Raw genomic sequence first — 21,807 nt, 5'->3', positions numbered from 1 at the left:
ATGAGAAATGATTACATATTAAAATGCATTGCACTGCACTGGGCAGACTTGCCCAAAGCAACTAACCACATAGACAAGGCAATTTACCTTGTGTTCAATGTGTTTACTTTACAAGAACCCATTTGCACTGCTTTTTTTCACCACAGTGTGTTGTAGTGTAGCCAGTACGAGGAAAAGGTCATCCAAACTGTGCCCCGCATAGGGTGGAAGAGGGAATAGGGCTAATAGTGGCAAAACATTTGTAATATATGTAATGTTTGTGACATAGCTGAAATAGTACCAATAGTTGTGGTACACCACATAAAATTGGTGAGTTTGAAATTGGTGCATAGTTATGGGGCTAACAGTTGCAAAGAAAAAAATGTCCCTGTGCCTGTGGAGCCACTAAAAGGAAAAATGCTGCTGCATTGCTTTCAGTTTAAGGAGGACTGGTTGGAAACTATGGTGTCCGTTTATGACACAGAGAATAGCTGCGATTCAACGGATCTCAGCTATTCTCTGGTCATTCACAGTTTATGACACTGAGGAGATCATGTCAGCCCTTCACTGGAGATCTGTGTTCTCCCTCCAGATTCTCTAGCCCAGAGCTGGAGAATCGGAGGGACCGCAAACTAAGCAGCGATAATTTACCTCTGCTTAGTAAACTGATCTTTTACTGTAATCTCACGAGATTATAGTAAAATCAGCTGTTTTCCAGAGTTTGTAGACCATTCTCCAGCGTTTGGAGATCGTTCTCCCTTCATTCGGAGAACTGCTTCATAAACTGCATTCACAGGAGAACTGTGTTCTCCGAGAATGCCGGAGAACTGAGCAGCGATCATTTACCGCTGGTTCATAAATGGACGCCTATATCAGTGGGATAAAGGAGGGAGGCTAGGCTCTGAAGGTGTATTGGAATTAAAAGGCTTTAGGGGGCTCTGAGGGAGTAAGGTGGCTGAAAGGCTCATTCAGATGTATGATTATCATTGCTAGTATTGACAAATGGCGAGGGGATGGGTGACATGTCATCTCCTCACTGCTTGTTTTAATCCTGAAATTGTTGACTCACCACACTGCAGCCATGTACATTGTATGTTGTTGCAGGGCAGCTGGGATACAACCTCATTCATGGTGACATGCCATTTACTTTTTTCCATGTGTACAGCCCTGAGCAGCCCCATCTCCATGTTCAGGGGGTGATTGGAGTCAGTAAAACTGCAACTCAAACATCTGCTTTTTCTGCCCCCTGATTATATGAAATGATCCCTAAGACCTCATTTAAATTTGCTAATGAGGCGTGGTAAAAAAGGATGATTGGACTCAGGTTTTGTCACCCTCACCCCCCAAGCTGCAAATATAGCCATACAGGGGTATACACTATATATGCTGCTGCCACTATGCTTTGCATTCTGGCAAAAATGATCTCCCCTGTTGCGATCATTCATTAGTACCCCCTGATAAAAGTGACCCCTTTAGGTGCAGCCAATGTTAATAAAATCCTGACAGAATGCACTAAGGGACCTGTATTAAGGATTGATGAGGGCTGTGGTTGATAAAATGTGAATTAGAAGATTGCCTGCACACTACACCACCAGAAGAGCAGAGTGAATTCTGCAGAGAATGTTCTAGGTGCATGATTTTGACAGGTCAGTTGTATGAGATAAAAGTACGCTGGGATGGAAAGGGTTTCAGCAGAGACGGAATGCCCAGAGCTGGGATCAGAGGGTGCAGTGATTTATGTGAGGAGAGAAGAGGGCAGAAGAAAAAACAGGAGAGGGGATAAAGTGAACAGGGAGAGGGGTAGGAGGATTGGTGCAAGGGGAATCTGACCTATTGCAAGATTGTACTGGCTGGGAGAGATGTGCAGACAGAGGGAGGCGAATGAATCAGGGGTGAAAAGAGCGCAGACTAAATAAAAGAAACTTATCAGGAACAAAGGTGGAGTGTTCCTGGAAAGAGAGTGAGGTGATGGGAGTGAAGAGGGCTTAATGTATTGCTGTAAGTAGGAGACCTCACCTAACACAGAGCTAAAGAGTCTGGAACAGAGCAGCCAGAGAATGACAGTAATTCCTGTCTGTGAGGCTGGAGAATTGGCTGAAGCTCCAAGTGCCCCTTCCCCCTCACCATATATTACACTGCACCCAAGGCATGTGTCCTCTCTGCCCACCCCTTATCCCAGCCCTGCAATGTGCTGTAGTAGGTGAATGAAGAGTACTTTTGACATTTAAATTAAGTTATACAACAAAATTTAAAGAGTGCAATGCTTCATATACAGTGCATTGGCACTGTTTACTTCACAGCACACAACAGCGGCTGCATTACAACACAACTACAGTACTGCTATGACTAGGTCCTTGGAATTTTTCATTATTTTTTCTGAGATTTATCTTTCATTCCGTTTGCACAGCCTTACTGCCACACTGATGAATATTGTGGTGGTTTATGTAAGGATATATTTTACTTATAAAGGGCGTGTCCCTTTCCCTTAGATGAAATATTACAGTGCCTCCAGCCGTTAAAATACGGCAAATATTTAGTGAACCAATAATTTGGACACCTTGATAATTTGATCACCACTTATTATTATACCTTGAATTCTTTTAGCCAATATGATTTCGTACCATACACGCAAAATTTGCCTTATAATAGATAAATATAAAAATTTATTTATGTACAAAATTATATATATATTAACACAAAACGCAAAAGACTGGTGATAAATGAATATTGGTACACACAATCAAAAATATATCCTACCAATGTAAGACACAATAATAAGGTCTCTGACTAATTACATCAATATCACACTTTTTAAATGATCTGATTATTTATTAAATTTATTAATAATTAATAATTTCGAGTATCTTAAAGGTTATATTCTCACAAGCCGTGGCCATAGGATTGCAAGAAGCTAGCCCTTGATATATTATACTCTGATTATTAATATTCAATAAATTATGAAATATGAAAAAAATTTATAATATGGCAACAAACAATTTTTAACAGTAAAACAGGATCTCTCTACATATATCTAACTATCCAATATTGTTGTGATACACTAAGGTAATTTTATGATTCCACACAACGGAGAAAATAGGTAATACAAAATCAAATAAACAATCTCACCGCACCCGGCATTCAGACTAGGCAACTCTCCCGTGGATTTAGCTGGCAGTGGAACGCCTTTAGAAATGATATTATAGGGCAAGTGATAGATATTCAGTATGGGAGAATGTAGGAAGTTATAAGGATAGAGGTTTAGAAATTTAGTTAAAGTTTTAGGAAGTTTGAAAGTATGGAAGAGTAGTTATTCAGAATCAGGTCTTTCTTCAGTCAGGTTTTCTTTTGCTGAGGTCTTTTCTTTTGATGAGTTTTTTTCTTGATGAGGCTTTTTTTCTTAAAGGTACAAGGGCTTTTATACCAACTAATCCATTGTTCTAAGATACCTTCCCACCAGGCTTCTTGATTGGCTAGTTGAGAAATGTGTGTACATAAGCTATTTCTCACCTGCCCGCCAGGTGGCGGTCATGTATCATAGAACAATTTGAGTATTTGAGATGACTCATACCTCGGGTGGAATCTTAAGGTAATTTCAGGGATCAAATATACATCTTTTTCCAGATATAAGTGATCATACCTATAATATTCTAAATAGGGACCATGGAATATAGGTGTATATTCAGTTATTCCTTCTTGAAATACCATCCTGTTTGTTTCCTGATAAGACATGTAACTAATGCTAGTTTATAATACATCTTACTTTCCATCATCTCAATACTCAAGTTAGTGATATATAGTTCCCATTGCTGAATATTTAGTGGTGTGTAAAACCTACCCTTTATAACATCTCATTTATAATATGTTTTTGTAGTATATCTTTGTAATTATATACAGTCAATTTTTAGACTTAAATGTCCTGAATTTCACTTCTTTGTTTTAGAACCAACATTTTCTATGTGTAGGGAAACACTCTCTGTTTGCCTGGCTCTTGTATTGGAATCACGGTAAACAACTGTTAATGCTTTCACCCTTGGTGGACAATAGTATATTGTGATAGTTTCAGAGGTCTGTTGGTTTATCACACTCTACAAGGTTTGGGTAAGCTCTCAGACAATCGGTTTGGTTCCTCTATTGTCATGTCCAGACCTTGTATATGTTTACCTGCTTATTGAAGTCTGAATAATGGTATTTGACCACCTGTAGAACTTCAAAATAGTATTGTCTCTAGGAGGAAAAAAAAAATCCCTTCACCCACCGTCTACATCTCTCCAGCCAGATGGTCATTCAACTTTCCAACCAAGACAAATTAACCCTTAACATCCGGCTATGCTGACTTGATGTTATATAGGATTATGTCCTGATAAAATCATGTTTTTGAGACATAATTTCAAAAGCCCACAACAATATGTAAGTGTGGGTTTTTGTATCCCATGTGTTCATGGAGTTTTATTGGTTTTTTAATGTGTCCTTTGGTTGTGATGGATAGACAATAAAAACCTTGTCTATATCATTATGCTTATAGTGACTGCAATTTTCTTTACAATGGTTGACATACAAGCTGGCTAATCCGAAGTCAATGCTATTGGTTTGTTATTTAGTCTTGTTTGCCTGTCATTATGTTCCAGTGGTTTACCCAAAGCAGCTGTGGATGCTCCCTTGATTTTCACCAAGGTTTTTGAAATCAACAAAATAGACCATGGCGCCGGACTGTATTGGGTTTGTTTAACCACTTCCCGACCGTCCTATAGCAGAAATACTGCTACACGGTGGCACGGCCTGCGGCACACTATAAGTCACTGATTGCCGCCATTATTAGTAAAAACAAATTACAGTATCTATACTGCCATTTGTAAACGCTATAACTTTCACGTAAACCAATTCATTTACACTTTTTTTTTAGCAATGACATGTTGCAGAATACATTTTGGCCTAAATTTATGTCGAAATTTGATTTTTACAAATTTTTTTAGTGGACATGTTTAACCACTTCCGCACTGCCCTATAGTAGAAATACTACTATAGGCGGTATGGGTGTGCAAAATCACGTATATATATATATATATATATATATGTGATTTGCACTCCCACCATTTTTGCGCCCCTCCCAGATAGTGTTGGATTGCCCATCAGTACACCAGTAATCACATTTAACCCCTTGATTGCCAGGAACATGCTCACATACCCAATAAACCTCCATTGCTAGTATAGTGTCTGAATGGATCAATATCTTTGATCAGATCAGCACTATACCAGCGTTCAAATTAGTATAGAGTCCCCAAAAACACAGTGTTAGCGGGATCAGCCCCTGAACCTGCCAGCACCTGTGTTTAGCTCCTACGCTTACCCCCCCTTCTCCCCCAGCAAGTGCAGTGTCAGTAGGTCACTGTCATTTGATACATTGCATACAAAACCACAGTGTTCGCAGAATCAGGCGTGATCTCTGTTAGCACCTGCCGGTACATTTTTTTGCAGCGGTTCAAGCAGTCCCTGACTGTCAGGTGCTCTTTTTTCCGTGAGTCACACTAAGTACCTATAAATTTACTGGCCAAAATGTCAATGGAAAGGTACTCTAGTGAAGAGGCCTACAGGATTCTGAGCATGTAAGGTGAGAGTGAAGGGGAAGCCTCCCTGACAGAATCCAGCTCAGAATACAAACCTGTAGAAAAAATACTCAACATGCCTCTTTTTAAATTCCTTGGGGTGTCTACTTTCCAAAAAGGGGTCATTGTTGGGGGGGGGGTGCTATCCTGGCATTTCAGGGCCTCTGAAACTGTGATAGGTAGTGAGGAAGTGAAATGAGGAAGTTACGCACCTTCAGCCTTTCAAAGTGGTCATTGGATTTCAGGCTCCTGTATGTGGCTAGGCTTCCAAAAAGTCTCACACATGTGGTATCCCCATATTAGATAGAAGTAGCAGAATGTATTTTGGGGTGTAATTCCACATATACCCATGGTGTGTGTGAGCAGTATGTCATTTAAGTGACAACTTTGTGTAAAAAAGAGAAAAATATGTTTGTCATTTTCCAATAACTTGTGGAAAAAAATAAATCTTCCATGGACTTAATATCAGCGGATAGCTTAAGGTGTCTAGTTTCTGAAAAGGGGTCATTTGGGGGTGTTTGTACTGTCCTGGTATTTTAGCACCTCAAGAAATGTGATGGGCAGTCAGAAAGTAAAAGCTGTGTAAATTCCATTATCTATACCATAGTTTGTAGATGCTGTACCTTTCACACAAAGCAATCAATATACACTTATTGGGATTTTTTTTTACCAAAAACATATAGCAGAATACATTTTGGCCTGAATTTATGACTAACTTTGAGTTTACTATACATTTTTTATAGCCGAAAGTAAAAAATATATTGTTTTTTGTTTTCAAAATGTTTGGTCTTTTTTTGTTTTATATCGCACAAAATAAAAAGTGAACAGGTGATCAAATACCACTGAAAGAAAGCCATATTTTTGTGAAAAAAGGACATACAGTTCGTTTGTGTACAGCATTGCATGACCATGCAATTACCATTTGAAGTAGTGCAGCACCGAATAGGATAAAAAGCCCTTGCCAGGAAAGGGGATAAATCTTCAGGATGGCAAGTGGTTAAAGAAACATTAACAGCTGTCATTTTTGGAGAATTTATGGATAGCTCTGAAAGGTGAGATAACTGGTGTAAAAGAGACAGTAGATTAGGTATGGTAATTTGAGGGGCAGTGATATGCATTAGAATGTCGTTGGCAAATAGAGCACATTTATGTTCCTGTTGCACGCAACAGACACCATGGATATTGGTGTGGGAACGGACTGCCATAGCTAATGGTTCAATTGCCAGTGCGAAAAGCAATGGAGAAAGTGGACAGCCCTGTCTAGTGCCACGTTGAATGGGGAACATTGAGGATCTAAAGCTTTTAATGGAAACTTGTGCTAAAGAAATGTCATATACCATGTGCAGAAGAGCAAGAAATGTGAAACCGAACCCAAAGAGTATCGCATATAGAGTTGACTGCTGAGATCAGGGCAATAGGCTGGTGGATCTGGTCCACTATTTGGCTTCCAGTTATGAAGCCAGACTGATCCTTATGAACATAATGTGTCAAAAGGGAATTAATATGTAAGGCCAGAAGTTTCATCAGGATTTTTAAGTCACAATAAATTAACAAGATTGGGCGATTGTTAAGTACATCTGTGGAATCTTTGTTAGGTTTGAGGATGACGCTAATAAATGCCTTGTTCTCATCAAGAGGAATCATACCACCCTCTCTTAAGGAATTAAAATAGAGAGTGAAATGGGGTAGGAGTTGTTCAGAAAAAGTTTTTAATATATATTCAGGAGGCAGTCAGGGCCAGACGATTTACGTCATAACAGTATCTTAATGACATTATGGAGCTCCTTATTAGTGAGAGGTTGTTCCATAATGTCTCTGTAGGCATCAGTGAGAAGAGATAGATTCCTCCCAAAATTTTGGATCACAGAAGGATCAACTGGTCAGGGTGGACTATATAATTTAGCATAAAAATTGTGGAATTCCTGAATGATCTTCTGAGGATCCTGTGAAATATGACCCCCTGAGAGCCAAAGTTTAGGGAGCGCTAAGTGAGTATGTTTAGGGGTGAGTTTGTGTGCTAACAGTGAACCCGGACTATCTTGCCAAGTGAAGAACTTATGGCTTGTACAATGCAATTGCTTTTCCACTTTTGTTGTAAAACAGAGATTATGTTCCAGATGAACCTGCGCAATAGGTCAGGATCATGAAAAGGTTTTGCTGGGAGACTAAGGCTTCATATTGTTTAGATTTGGCAGAAATCAACTTTTCATCATCACGATTGCGCTTAATTCTAGAGGACAATTGGATAAAGAAGCCTCTTACAGAGGACTTGTGGGCTGCCCAATTAATAGCAGGCATAGTATCTTCCACCTTTATTAACTGCAAAATACAATTTTAGGTGGCCAACCGTTTCCAAACAATACAAGACTCATCACTAAGAAAAGATTTATTCAAACACCAGTGCTGTTTGGCCAATTTATCCGTTAAGTTATTAAACGTCAGCACCACAGGGTCGTGATCCGACCAGGGTGTAGATACTATTTTAGCTGAGCACAGTTTAGGTAGCAATCCTGAAAGGAGGAAAATATGGTCAAAACGAGAATAGTGGTTATGAGCCCTAGACAAATGAGAATAATCTCTAGAGGTGGGATTAGCCTCTCTCCAAGCATAAACCAAATAATAATCATACATTAATTGCTCAAATTTGCAACTTTGTTTGTAAGGGGATTTAAGTTTAGTACCATGAGATTTGTCTAACATATGGTCCAAAGCTAGGCTTGAATCCCCAACTAATATAATGTTACCTTCAAATTCAGAGGACAAGGATTGTAATAGGGAATGGAAAAAAGGCTTATTCACTTTTTTTTCAGAGGCATTCGCAAAACAGCATACAGGAAAGTCCTTGTGGATATATCTAGGGGTAAAAGAAGGGGCAAAATGGGTTTCTTGAAGAGCTACAATGTCAGCTCTCAAGGACCTATAATGTGAAAACATTTGAATATGCTTAGAAAGACAGCCCAATCCCTGAACATTATGGGAAAGCAGTCGGACAGTATTACTGTGATTTAATAACTTAGACAAGCAATCAATATCGCTATAGGTTTTCAGACTCACCCATCAATGTGGAGAATACCCAAAATCTTCCCAGGAGTCCCGGGATAACCCTCAAAAAGGAATAGTGAAAAAAGTATGTAAGTGGAAAGAGAAAAGGAAAACAGGAGATTCAGAGACCAAATAGTGCCTAGCATCAAACAAAGTATCATAAAGATAATGCAGAACATAACAGGAGAAAGCAAACAATTTGCCCAGACGCAAGGTCAGGGAACGGAAGAGTCTACACCAGAGCCAAGCAATGGGAAGAGTCTTTCAGAGTGGGAGAGTGCATAGACTCTTCCCAGCACTATGGAACACATATAAAAGCATATTGACATAAAAAGCTCTTAAGGCCACAGGAACAATAAACATATTGCAAGAAAGAGAAAATGTCTATTATCCCAAAAGCAGTAAAAACCAAAGAACAAAAACTGCTAAAGTGTAAGGCACATCAAAAACAGTTAAAGAAACAAACTCAGTGGCCAATTCCCTTTGATGGGACCACTGAGAAGCCACCACCAATAAAAAATCAGCTAGCATTAAACAGGTGGTTCTCAAGTAACCTGGCGTAAAGCTGTAGATTTCTTCATGGGAGCAAGAGACTACAGGGGCAAAAGTAGAGAAGGCTGGCCTGTAGCTTTGGATTGGCTCCTGGATGAAGGGCTAACGGAAATAAAGCCCAATTGCAGCAAGATTTATTCTCCTTCATTGAACATAGAAAAGGAATAGGATTTGCCATATTAGGTGAATTGCAAGTGAAAAGGATAATACCATCTATAGCTGATATTCCTTTGAACCAGAAGGGAGAGCGAATGTTTGAAGGCCCTTCTTTTTTGGATGGTTGCTTAGGAAATGCCCTTGAAGATTTGAAGCTTATAGACATGAATTTCCAGATCCAGATGTTCTCTAGCATATCGCATCACTGCCTGGCTTCACAATCACATCCCGAGGGGGCCCATCCGGCTTCAAAGGAACTAAGGCTCTATGAATGTGATCTATTTCTGTATGGATTTTGTCAATGTCTGGTACCATGGATCGCATGAGAATAAGTAATTGAGTTGATATCTTTCACTATTTCAGGGAGACCCCTAATGCAGAAATTGTACCACCGAGCGTCAATTTTTGCATAAGCTTCTTCTAGGCAATCTTGCAATTCAGTACTCATGCTAGAATTTTGGGAGACTCTGCGGACAATATCATCAACTATAGATTCAAAATTTTCCCAACTCATCAAAATCCTGCTTCAGTTCAGAGGCCAATTTAGTGGTTACTTTCTCCAGCTCCCTCTGTAACAAATCAGCAAATCGGGCAATGTGCACTGAGTCCCCTGAGTATGGAGTAGATGCAGGTGGAGAAGCAGGGGATTCCACCGGACTATCCTGTGCAAGGTCAGGATTGCAGGACTGGCTTATAAAAATTTCAGAAATTTCTGTCTAACAATGAGGAGGCCTGGGAGTCATGACTAGGAGATAGGGCTGTGGCCTGTGTGAGGGATCTAGCAGGGCTGGAGAGCTTCAGGAGGCTCTGAGTGACCACTCACATGCTCCAGGGGGCCAGAGAAGTTGCGAGTCCCATGACTGGAAGATGAGGGCTTGGTTCTTTGCGGCAGCTGCTGCATGGCCAGAGAGACCCAGGAGTCAGCTCCGGTTGTCATTTTGCCCTCCTTCCTCATCCCGCGAGTGGAGATTTGGGAGCCACTGGCTTGTTTCCTGGCCAGCCGGGTGGGCATGGGGAAGATCTCCACCACCACAGCAGACCCAGGGAACTGCGGGGGGAGAGTGGAGGCCGATAGCTGCTATTGATAACTCATAGTGTGGGGAATGTGCAGAGCGGTCAAGGGTGCATCCACTCCAGCCGCCCACGCATGTGCTCTCTTCCTGTTGCATTTCAAGAACAGAAGTGAAAGGTGAAAGTGCTTTCTTTCTCTATCTCTCATGAATTCTATTGAAGAGTTATTCCCAACAGCCATAACAAAGCCAAATTAAAGTATTAATCTTTCCCAGTAAATTTCCTATAATGCAGGGAATACACAATCAGCTAGCAAATCCAACAGTGGGGGAGATACACTTAGGATAAGAGAGATACATAAACTATTAAGGGGATATCCTGCCACAAGAGACCCCATAACATATAAGAAGCTGGTCAGTGATTCAGGTGAAGAAGCTTTAAAATGCAAATCTAAAACGTGGATATAGGATTTTATTTAGCTTTACTGTGATTTACTTATATAGATATGCCCTTGAGCATCTTTAGACAATTAAGCACGTTAAGCCTGACTCAAAAAGGAATAAGAATCTCATTATTTGTTTCTTAATATCTATGAAGGCAGAAAATACTTTTTTTATGTCATTTGCTTGAAGACAAAACTTAGAACTGCCAGTCTGGAAGTTTAATGAAGTCTTATGGGAATAAATGGTTGAGTGTAATCCAAGTATCAATAAATGTCACATTTTTGCAAAAGAAATGGATAAACATTTTCAACACAGATCATCCATACTTCATTCTTACATCTAAAATAAATCAAATTTAAGTTAAGCCAAAGGAGACAAAATGAGTGTCCTAGATATAATATGCCATTTTACTGTGTAATTTTAAGGAAGGTCAACCACAGTAATCAGGATTTCAAGAGCTATTTATGCCAAACTGAGAGTAAAAGAGCACTTTTTTCAAGAAGCTAGGGAAAAGGGCTTATATTGACATACAACTGGCAGCATCTGTTAAGCCACTCAAAATGTGTGCCCTTCTGTGAATATAATTTTTCCTTTATAACAAAGCTGTTTCTTCCATTTATATATTATCTACAGGAGGTCAACAATAGCATTATCTAATACTATTGAAAGTGTCTAAAGCACCCAGAGATCCCCTTATTTATCTATACAATATGCAGTGCGAGTTTAATGACATACTCAGACAACATGCACCTTTAGTAAAGCCATATTTCAGACAACATTTTGGATCAAAGAAGGGCTAGAACCTTTGTTAGATTTTTATTTTTGATGGGGACACAACTAGAAGTAAAGAAACCGTGTCAACAGAAATTCCGACAGTACTGTAAACCTGACAAGGGGTCAGACCCTAACTCTTTGGTCACTTTTCAGACTTGAAAGATAGATAGTTAGATAGATAGATAGATAGATAGATAGATAGATAGATAGATAGATAGATAGATAGATAAACAGATAGATAGATAGGGAATCCCCCTCTGCTATAACACTTCTGCAATATGATTACAGAGTGAGCCAATGACTACCAATAGAGCTTAAAAATACACCCTTGGATTACCTGTGAATGTGTATGCTTTGACATTTGGAAATTGATTAATTGAGATCTTTAAGGCTTTTGGATACACAGTAAAACTACCTTGTACATAGCACATATGTAGAAAATAAATCACTTCCATTCTTTGGATTGAAAAGATATGATTTAACAGTGCAGGGTCCTTGCTCAGATGGAAAACTCAGGTGTAGAGCTTTCTTTAACTTGAATTTGAATTACTGGTTTAACTAATGTTCTTACAGCTCTTTGGTCATGATTTACTAATAAACTCTTGCATCATATACTATATGTACTGTGTAAAATGTATTATATTGTAAACAAACTGATGAATTATTTGGATTGTAATTCCTAAACCTAAAGACATGATATACTTACACTTCAGCTGAGTTAGAATGAGACGAAGTACAGTATGCCAGTGAAAGTGTTTTATCCAATCATCTACAAGTCATTTGAAAAAAAATTACTTTTTTACTTGATTGAATGATTGAAAAGAACACAGATGCACTCAGGCAAAGTGAATTATAATGTTCAAGGAACATGCCAGTCAAATATTATAAAGACTATTAGTATTTTCTAGCAGGAGTTTCCTCATTCAGGCAAGCACTTGTGCTGGTTTCCACAAACAACATTACCAATATTTGCACCGAATTCAGGTAGTTTTAACTGCAGCCAATCTAAAAACCTGTTGCTATGGCAGGGACATATTCTTAAATATTTACCATCAATTCATAAAGTAGGTGGTAATTAAGCTCTGAGCTGGCATACGAAGAGACATCAGTGCTCAGAGTGGGACATGTCTGTGCTCGGAATCTGTCATGCATGTGGTAGCTTCCCATACAAGGCTCTATCACTGGCCCCTTTCAGCTACTTACTGAATGCTAAATGTAAGCAGAGGGACAGGGGACACTGCTGATGTCATTATCCAAATATGCACATCGCACGGAACATGAACTTAGGTGGAATTAGTCTCCATGGTTAAACCACCTGTTGGGAGGCCAGAGCCTGATAGGTAACTGAGATGTTCGTCTTACTTACTTTTTACTTACTTTTTGGCAAATGACAGTGGGTGGATTCCAAAGTCACCACTGTACTTAATAGGAGTTGTGAATCTGCTCAATGCTGTCAATCAACAGCAAGGCAGACCTGATAAGGAATTAGTCTATCAGTTCCCAATTAGACTCTGCAATTTCAAAGAGGTGATCCAGCAAATTTCTAAAGGGTATCAAAGACATCCTTTGTGAATGCCCCTTGCTATAGAATATTTTTCTGTAAAATAAGGGAAGAAGGGTGCACCAGCCTAGTGCATTACCTGGGAATTAACTTTATTAATAGAAAGATGAATGTATACTCACAAACAACTGTGGTAACAAAGTTTATCAAAGTCCAAAGTGACCTGGTCACCAAGTCAACTCCCAAACCATGAGAGGACCCTCCAGATGGCTGACGTGTTTTGAGGGGAACTCCCCTCTTCCTCAAAACCAGTCCTAGATGCTGCACAAGCAGCCTTAATGCAGCATCTAGAACTGGCTCCGAGGAAGAGGGGAGCTCCCCTCGAAAGGCGTCAGCCATATGGAAGGTCCTCTTGTGGTTTGGGAGTTGACTTGGTGACCAGGTTGCTTTGGACTTTGATAAGCTTTTGTTACCACAGTTGTTCGTGAGTATATATTCATCTTTCTATTAATAAAGTTAATTCCCAGGTAATGCACTAGGCTGGTGCACCCTTCTTCCCTTATTTTACAATAAAATATTCTATAGCAAGGGGTATTCACAAAGGATGTCTTTGATACCCTTTAGAAATTTGCTGGGTCACCTCTTTGAAACCGCAAGAAGACCTTCCAGATGGCTGACGCCTTTCGAGGGGAGCTCCCCTCTTCCTCGGAGCCAGTTCTAGATGCTGCATTAAAGCTGCTTGTGCAGCATCTAGGACTGGTTTTGAGGAAGAGAGGAGTTCCCCTCAAAACACGTCAGCCAACTGGAGGGTCCTCTCATGGTTTGGGAGTTGACTTGGTGACCAGGTCACTTTGGACTTTGATAAACTTTTGTTACCACAGTTGCTTGTGAGTATACATTCATCTTTGTATTAATAAAGTTATTTCTCAAGCAATGCACTAGGCTGGCACACCCTTCTTCCCTTATTTTACAGTGTTTCTCCTGGGTTCCTTCGACCCTTAGAGGGCAACAAAGCATGTGTCAGCATTTGATCCAACATCAGTACACCACTCTTGAGCACAGGGGATTTTTGCTTTTTTCCATAGAATATTTTACATTTTATTTATATTATAGAATATATTAAGTCAGAAATAATAACCTGAATGTTTTAATACTGTTACTATATTTACATGAAATTGCTATATTAACCTGTAGCAAATCAGACAGATGATGAGCATGCAATCATCCTAACATATTTCAAACATAGGGAACTGGACAGGTGTTGTTCAAGTAGGCTTATACTGGGGGAAAAGAACAGGAAGGATGTTCAATGGTGTTCATTCTTTGGGGGTGATGTACAGGAAGTTGAAGAGCTGGAATATAAGAATAGTAGAGAATAGTAGAGTGAGCTAATGGCCATAGAGTATGTTAAGAGAACATTTGTAGCTGAACAGTATACATACCTGGACAAATAAAAACAGTACAGATATATAAATAAACAGCAATTTGGCTAGGATTGATCTTTAATAACATGTACCAAGCACATTTTCTCTGGATGTACAATGTATAAATTGTATAAAGAAGAAAACTACTAAACTCAATTTCTATGTAAACTGGCAAAAGTTTATAACCGGAGAGCAAATTTAAGACACCAAAGACCTGTCCGGAGCAATATCAATTAAAAAAAAACCTTAGAAATAAAGGAAGTGTAATAATTACAGATTTATTGGCAGTATCAATTGGTAATAAAAGTTTGTTACAAGGGGAATTAAAAAAAGTATAATTACTGAGTCATGTTTTTATTTTTGCCCATAGTTCTGCTTTAACATTGCAGCTTTCCATTTCGCACTTTTATACGTACAGGACATTAGTGAAAAATGAAGCAAAATGTAACAAAATAGGGCCAAGTTTAAAAGTTAAAACAAAAAAGTTTCATTATCATTTTTAAATATGCTGTTTAGTGTGTTTATGTGGTCTGCAGGCTTTATCAGTTATACACATGTAAAGGAATTAACAAAATAAGACTTTTGTGTGTAAAATACGATAAGAGTTTGACACTGCTCCAAGCCTGCAGTATCAGTCTCCCAGGTTTATTCTTTGTATTCAGGTGCTGGCAGAGATGGAGCACATCTCACTCCAAGATATAATATGGCATACAGGTACTGCCACATACTGTATTCAACTCCAGTGTAAGATAAATGAAAGACAGGTTTCAGCTCAAATCTCTGCCCATTGGTCATGCCCCTCTGACATTTTTCACCTTCATTGGGCTTATTCGTAGCTTAGCCCTGTATGCCATATAAGACCTTTGTGTGGCCACACATATGATTGCTGTGCAGGCTGCATCTAGGAAAAATTCAGCTTGCATAATGCAGTAGAGGCTGTTAGGGGCTATGTTTCTCTATGCAAACTGTGCTGTTTATCAGAATGTTGGAGTGTCTAAAGGGTATAGGAGCACAAAACACAAAACTTCACAGGGTGTAAGCCACTGAACTACCTTAGCTTCTCTATGATTTCAAGGTTGGTAGTTTAAAGTTTTGCTTGGATTTTATAGTCTATTGGAATGGAGCTAATGTCATGAGAAAATTAAGGCTGCCAATGTTGACCTTCTTCTGAAAATCCTAGTTGTTATGCTGGTTCTCTGATATTAGTCCAAGTTACTGACCAGAATAAGCATGTAGATCGACAGTTCTGAACTTACTTGCTGCTTACATGTTGTGTGTCAGTGACTTGAACAATATTTATTGCATGACAGCTAGACAGCTAGTATATTCAAAGAGTTCAGCAAGGGTGTTAAATATCGTGACACTTATATTATTTAAGTGTCTGTCTTTAGGCGTTTGAGGCAAATTGTTCTAGTGCCAGGCTGATTTAAAACAGTGTGACTTTTATTTAATTCACACTTGGCATCAAAAATGAATACAAAAGATAAAATAAAATACAGAGTAAAATATAACAAAAGTTGTAGATTATGGAAAAAGAAATAAGCTTTGGAGAAATGTCTAATCTCTTGCCTGTTCTATGACAAGTGTTTCAGTCTTGGCAAGGAAGACAACAGGTGTATCAAGGCTTTGCAGGCCTTACCAGGAGACAAATATGTCAGTGCGTGTCAGCTGTATAATGTCTTGATGTATGAGTGTGAGTGAGTGTATGTATCTCTCTATCTCTAAGGCACATCTTATATATGTTTTACCAGACCAACCCACTAAACAGTTATTTCCTAATTCAGTGTGAGCTAAATAAGTAAAACCCTTATTTGTGCTTCTTCTAAACTTATACTCTTAGTGTCCATATATGTAAGCCTTCTAAACGTATACTTAGTATGACGTTATTTGAAAACCTCTTAGACGACAGAAATATATGATACTGTCATCTGATATAATGGCTTCACATATCTTTAGAAAGGACAATGATCACATAAATGCATATAACCAACAATAATTGATACTAAACTTATCACACACTATTCCTAACTAATAAATTGATTATATGAAATAATTATCCAACTAACTATATTATGGATTAGACATGATTTTCTTTATAAAAGACATATCCTTTCTTTGTTCTACTACATATCAATATCTTTTTACATTCCAATTGCTATTCTTAAAACTAAGCTTATGACCTGCTGACCTCTTAGACATGAATATACCATGGTTCATCTTTAACACCTGTTTTCCAAAGCTTCATTCACACGCAAAGTTAAAATTACTTCTCAATGACTTTACTGTCATTTTGACAGATATGAAAAGTTACAGACGTCTGTTTTATGGTGAATTAATTTCTACAAAGGGATACCTTTATATTATCACATAAAGGTTTTCTTTAGGGAGAGAAATGACTTCTTATAAGCGAAGGTGTTCAAAAAGTCTATTTATAAAGCAGAGAATGTGACTTTCTCAAACATTTTCTGAGGGAGAACCATCCAGCGCTATATATTTGAAATGGGGGTGACTGATTCTTCATCAACGAATGTTTGTTAAAGTCACATTCTCTGCTTTATAAATACCGTAGACTCCAAGTATTTGTCAATGGCACAATAAGTGTCAAGTTCAAGTTCAAACCATTAAGAATAGTGCCATGTGAGTGCAGTTCATATAAGATGGATTACATTCTGCATATTCTCTGCTTTAAATTAACTAAGAATTATTTTCTTTTTTTTATTTTAGAGAATGTCAAGACACTCTTGCAAATCAACTTTGTCACAGGTACAAAACATAGGGTGGTGTCCTGCAATCAATGTTAGAATTCAACATTAACAGCCTTATTCATGAAAGTTTTTTATACAATATATACTTTTAAAACTTTTCTATTACCACCATATAATTTGCATTTATACTTTCAACCATTTTTATTGCTATGAACATAAAATGAAAAAAAAAATTATTTTGATGTTAAACATTTTAAAAGGGTACTTCTAAATTTAGAGATTTGTCTTTTTTTCTCCTACCCAACTAACTAATTTTAACAAAATTAATATATTAATAATACGTATATCATAAAACTTTAGATTTTATCCAAGTTTACACATAAGGCTTTTATGAATATGGCTTTTAAAGGACCATAGCCTCCCAAAATCTGTTTACTAATTTCTTTGTTTGGTATATATTTATTATTAAGCAATGAGTGTATATAATATTATGGTTACAAGATTACATGTGGATTACCTGTAGTTTCCATAAAGATATACATCATGCTGGCCATAGACAGGCTATATTTTGATTGCTACTAACTTTATATAATATTCAGTATTTTCTTCCAAGAACCTCAGAACTTATGAGGTTCAAGTATTTAAAAATATAATTTATACACAACAAAGTGAATATTCACTTAAATTACTTAATAAGGTTTGCCAAGTACCTCTAATAATCCAGACATTCAAAATCCTGAGGATAGTGCCAAGATTTTGCCTGTCCAAAAAATTAAATAATGAAAAAAAGACTTCAGTTGAAAGGAATGCTTTGCTGTCCTTATGAAGTTCTCTTCAAGTCTTTTGAGATCATTTAAAATTCTGAGATTTTGCTAAATTAGGTGAAATATCAACCTGTCTATGGCCATTGTCATAAGTCACCTTGTAGAGTTGTTATTATCATGTACTTCCATTGTTTTTATTCTTGTATCCATAATTGCTTTTTGGTTTTTTTCAAGGCTCAATTTCTGTGTTTGCTTTTTTGGTTTGAAAAGTAGCAAAAATCAGATGGTATGGCTTTAGAGATAACTGGAAAATATAGCCTGAACTTGTGCTGAATAAGTAGCCATTAATAGACAAATAGATTTCTTTTAAGACAGTATCCTTCTCTTGACTTTTTTCTGTTTGGCTAATAAGTTTGTGGCTGGATATACGTTTTGTCTAATGATCTTGTCTTGTATCTTATGTGATTATGCCTTTGGCTCTTGGTGGTCATACATGGCCTACTTAAAGCAAGAGATGCCACAAATTTGAGCTTTATCTTGGCTATGCAGAGGTGACCAACAAGGTAAATAGGAGTGCTTATAAGTCACACAGGTGCACATTTTAGCATGCAGCATTTTCTGACATGTTAGAAATTCTTTTTGTTGCATGCTGACAAGGGAACACGTTTTTCACTGCCATATACTGCATATTTGTTAGCAGAAATAAAGAAGAGGTTGTGGTGCTTTTCAGTGATTTATAATTTGAAATAATTTGATCAGACCAACCAATGATCTTGTTTTGAGAACAGCCTATCTATGGCCACTTTAGGAGTTGGCCCAAATTGATTTTTGATAAGTCGTTTGTTGTTAGAGAATATAGAAATGTTGTCAAGTTTGAGTCGGAATTCACCAGATAAATTTGCATTTGATTTGATTACCATGGAGTCATCACTGACCTAATATGGAAGTACTATACATTCTCATTAGGATGGCACTAAAGAAGAAAATATATTACTAACTCATTATACTATTTATGTCACTGAAGTGGGGATTCTTCGTGTCAATCGTCATAGATAACCTAGAGGAAGGAAGAGTGAGGTGGGAAGGTGGAAGAAAGCACTGTACAATTTGGCAGTAGTTAAGTATTCATGTGTACCTGAACACAAAAAGTGATGGTTTGCTTTTTTTATAGGGAACAGAAATGTTAATTGTGCCTAAGCAGTACACTGAACAATCTAAATTTTTCTTGAATGTCTCCTGTAAAATAGTAGTACATGTTTTGTGCTAGGCACTACTCTGCAGTGAAGAGATTATTAAAATTACTGCTCCCTAAGATTTCTAGTCTCACAAGACTTGGAGTGAGGTTTGCTGATCTCTAAACTGGTGTTACCTACCATTTTCCTTGCTGGAGAGGAAGTCGTACCTGGGTTACCTGCTTCTGGTTTATCTGTTCTGTGGACCTGTGTTTTCTGCACCTTTTCTGCTGCTTCTGCTGATGATTTTTAATTCCCTCATCACTCATCAGATCACCAGTGATCAGGGGGGCATCTCTGATAAGAGAAAGCAAAGACCTGCCTCTACCAAGATTACCACTTCTACATAAAAACAAAGTATTGAACAAAGCATGCTAAGTCAGTCATGGGGAAGCTATGGGCAATATGAGTAATTTGTTTCAATCTAGTTACTACTTAATAATCAATATTTTGAAGGCTTGGAAAGATAAATAGCATATAAGACTAATGAATGAAATGAATGTAAATGAATGTACTGAAAACTCAGAAGGAAATATCATTAGGTTAATATAATTTATATACTGCAGGAGTTTATCTTGAAAAAGTGCAGTAACCTTTATAAATTAATTACTACTAATTTTCTGTTAATCTGACTATATAAAACTGTTATACATTTATGTACTTTGCCTATTAGAGCTGACCTTCTAATGGTTTAATCTATTTTGTCCTGTAAATTAAGCAAATTAACATAAAATACTTGTGTAATGTTTTGCTGGCCAGATGAAGGATACTCTCTTCCTCTATGGTTTCTAGTTTGCAGGCCATGTGATACCTGATATCAGCAAACTCTATTTTACAAAAACAGTTGCTTGCTCACAGAGACTTCAAAGGCTGGAAGAGTAAATGAAAGGTAACTCCATGTATGCACTCTGTATGTAATCCAATATAATGACTTCAGAACACAGTCTAATAAGGAAAATACTGCACAGATAAATCTGAAAACAAACATTGACTCTAGGTAATCAATTATACATAGTTCAAATTATATTTTTTAAAAAAATTTTAAAGCTGATCTTCAGAAAGAAATAAAAAGGCATGGATTAATGTGGCTAGGTATTGCTTAATACATCATTACATGTATTTTAAATGCAACTCTTGTAAGTACCTTTTAATCCCCTATGCAGCAGTTGGAGAGTCAACGCAGAGGCCAATTAGTTATGCTGTATGAAAATATACTGGCAAAGTACAGGCTGATTGGACAAGAGTAGAGTGAACGAAGAGATGAAATCATTAGTCTGCTGCTGCTTTTTCACTGCCCAGTCAACAGACTGGGGGCATGTTGTGTCAGCAGTGTGTTCCTTATTTGAAACAAAGTAAATGGTGTCATCTTCCTAGCTGTGTTGTGTTACAGACCTGTGGAAATGTCAAGAGTGAACAGACAGAAATGAAAATGCTTTGGCAATTAAACAACTTCCATATATGTAATTTATTTGTGTAATTATATGTTTGCCTGAAGTTTAGCTTTAATGTTTCAATAACACAGGCTTTTATGTATCTGTATCCATATTTATAAGGTCACAGAACCTGACATGAGAAGGAGGTAATGGGGTTGATTTACTAAATGAGCAGAGGTTCATTGCAATGCAATCATTAATTTGCAAAGTGAGTGCTATTAAACAAGGTGAACATGTATTCACTTTGAATCAATGGAAATTGCCAACAGGATTTTTGCTAGCAGAACATGGTTGATTGAAATGTACATATCTTACATAGTAATTTAAGTAAACATCCATGTTGGTAAGTAATAGGGAGTTGCAAAATAGGAGTCTGGTGGAACACATACAGAATAAAACTTACATGGTAGTGACGGCTACCAGCCAAAGAAAATGTCTCCAATGGAACTGTAATGCAGCCAATAAATGCAACATTACATAAGAAAATAGCAATTTTTATTTGTACAAATATAGTAAAAACATTCAATAAAAACATAGAAAACTCAGGTTTGTACATGCAAAGAAGTGTACCCCTACAATCTGGGCACATGGAGAATCAGTACATATAGAGTATTCGCAAAAATTGTAGGCCACAGTTTCCCAACACGTTTCAATTAAATTGATAATCTTTAGCAGAGGATAATAGTAAGGGTGCCTAAATAAGCTTAAAAGAAAAAAGGAAACATACTAACAAAATTGCACAAAATACTCACAAATGATTAAATTACATGTATATAAACCTGTAACTCACACAAATTGCTAGAGCAAAGAGAAAAATGTTTGAAGCTTGCCTTGGAGGACCCCCAGGCCCAAGTCAGCCGAACACTGCAGTCCACAAGGAGCCAGGATAATCACATCAGCTGGCCAAAGCAAGCCAACACCCATGACAAAATCTATGTGAAAAAAGGAGCAATGGTATAGTGAATCCTGACTACTATGAATAGGGGAACCAACAACTTAACAACAAAAATAAAAGTAAAAATATTCAAGATTGAAGAATTTTCAAATAAATATTCCATAGTTTGTGGACGCTATAACTTTCCTGTTGACTACATATCATACACTTATTGGGATTTTTTTTATGAAAGACATGAAGAATTTATGAAGAAATTAGATTAGATTTTTTATTTATTGGATTTGTTTTATAACAGA

At 37.5% G+C, this 21,807-nt stretch overlaps 1 protein-coding gene across 5 annotated transcripts in view; it reads left to right on the top strand.

Moving 5' to 3' along the window:
* Positions 1 to 21,807, top strand: part of KCNH8 (potassium voltage-gated channel subfamily H member 8) — a 576,797-nt gene that overhangs the window by 457,555 nt on the left and 97,435 nt on the right. For 3 of the 5 annotated variants that reach the window (XM_089691130.1, XM_089691138.1, XM_089691150.1), the window contains one exon: positions 17,207 to 17,245. The exons of the other annotated variants lie outside the window; for them this stretch is intronic. In XM_089691130.1, coding sequence (XP_089547256.1) covers positions 17,207 to 17,245 — 39 coding nt within the window. The remainder of the gene's footprint in view (positions 1 to 17,206; positions 17,246 to 21,807) is intronic. 5 annotated transcript variants of the gene reach the window in all.

Source organism: Staurois parvus, unplaced genomic scaffold (genome assembly GCF_062004578.1).
Source record: "Staurois parvus isolate SC_StPar_1 unplaced genomic scaffold, SC_StPar_1.0 ptg000021l, whole genome shotgun sequence".
NCBI lineage: Eukaryota > Metazoa > Chordata > Amphibia > Anura > Ranidae > Staurois > Staurois parvus.
This window is presented reverse-complemented; position numbering and strand designations above follow the sequence as displayed.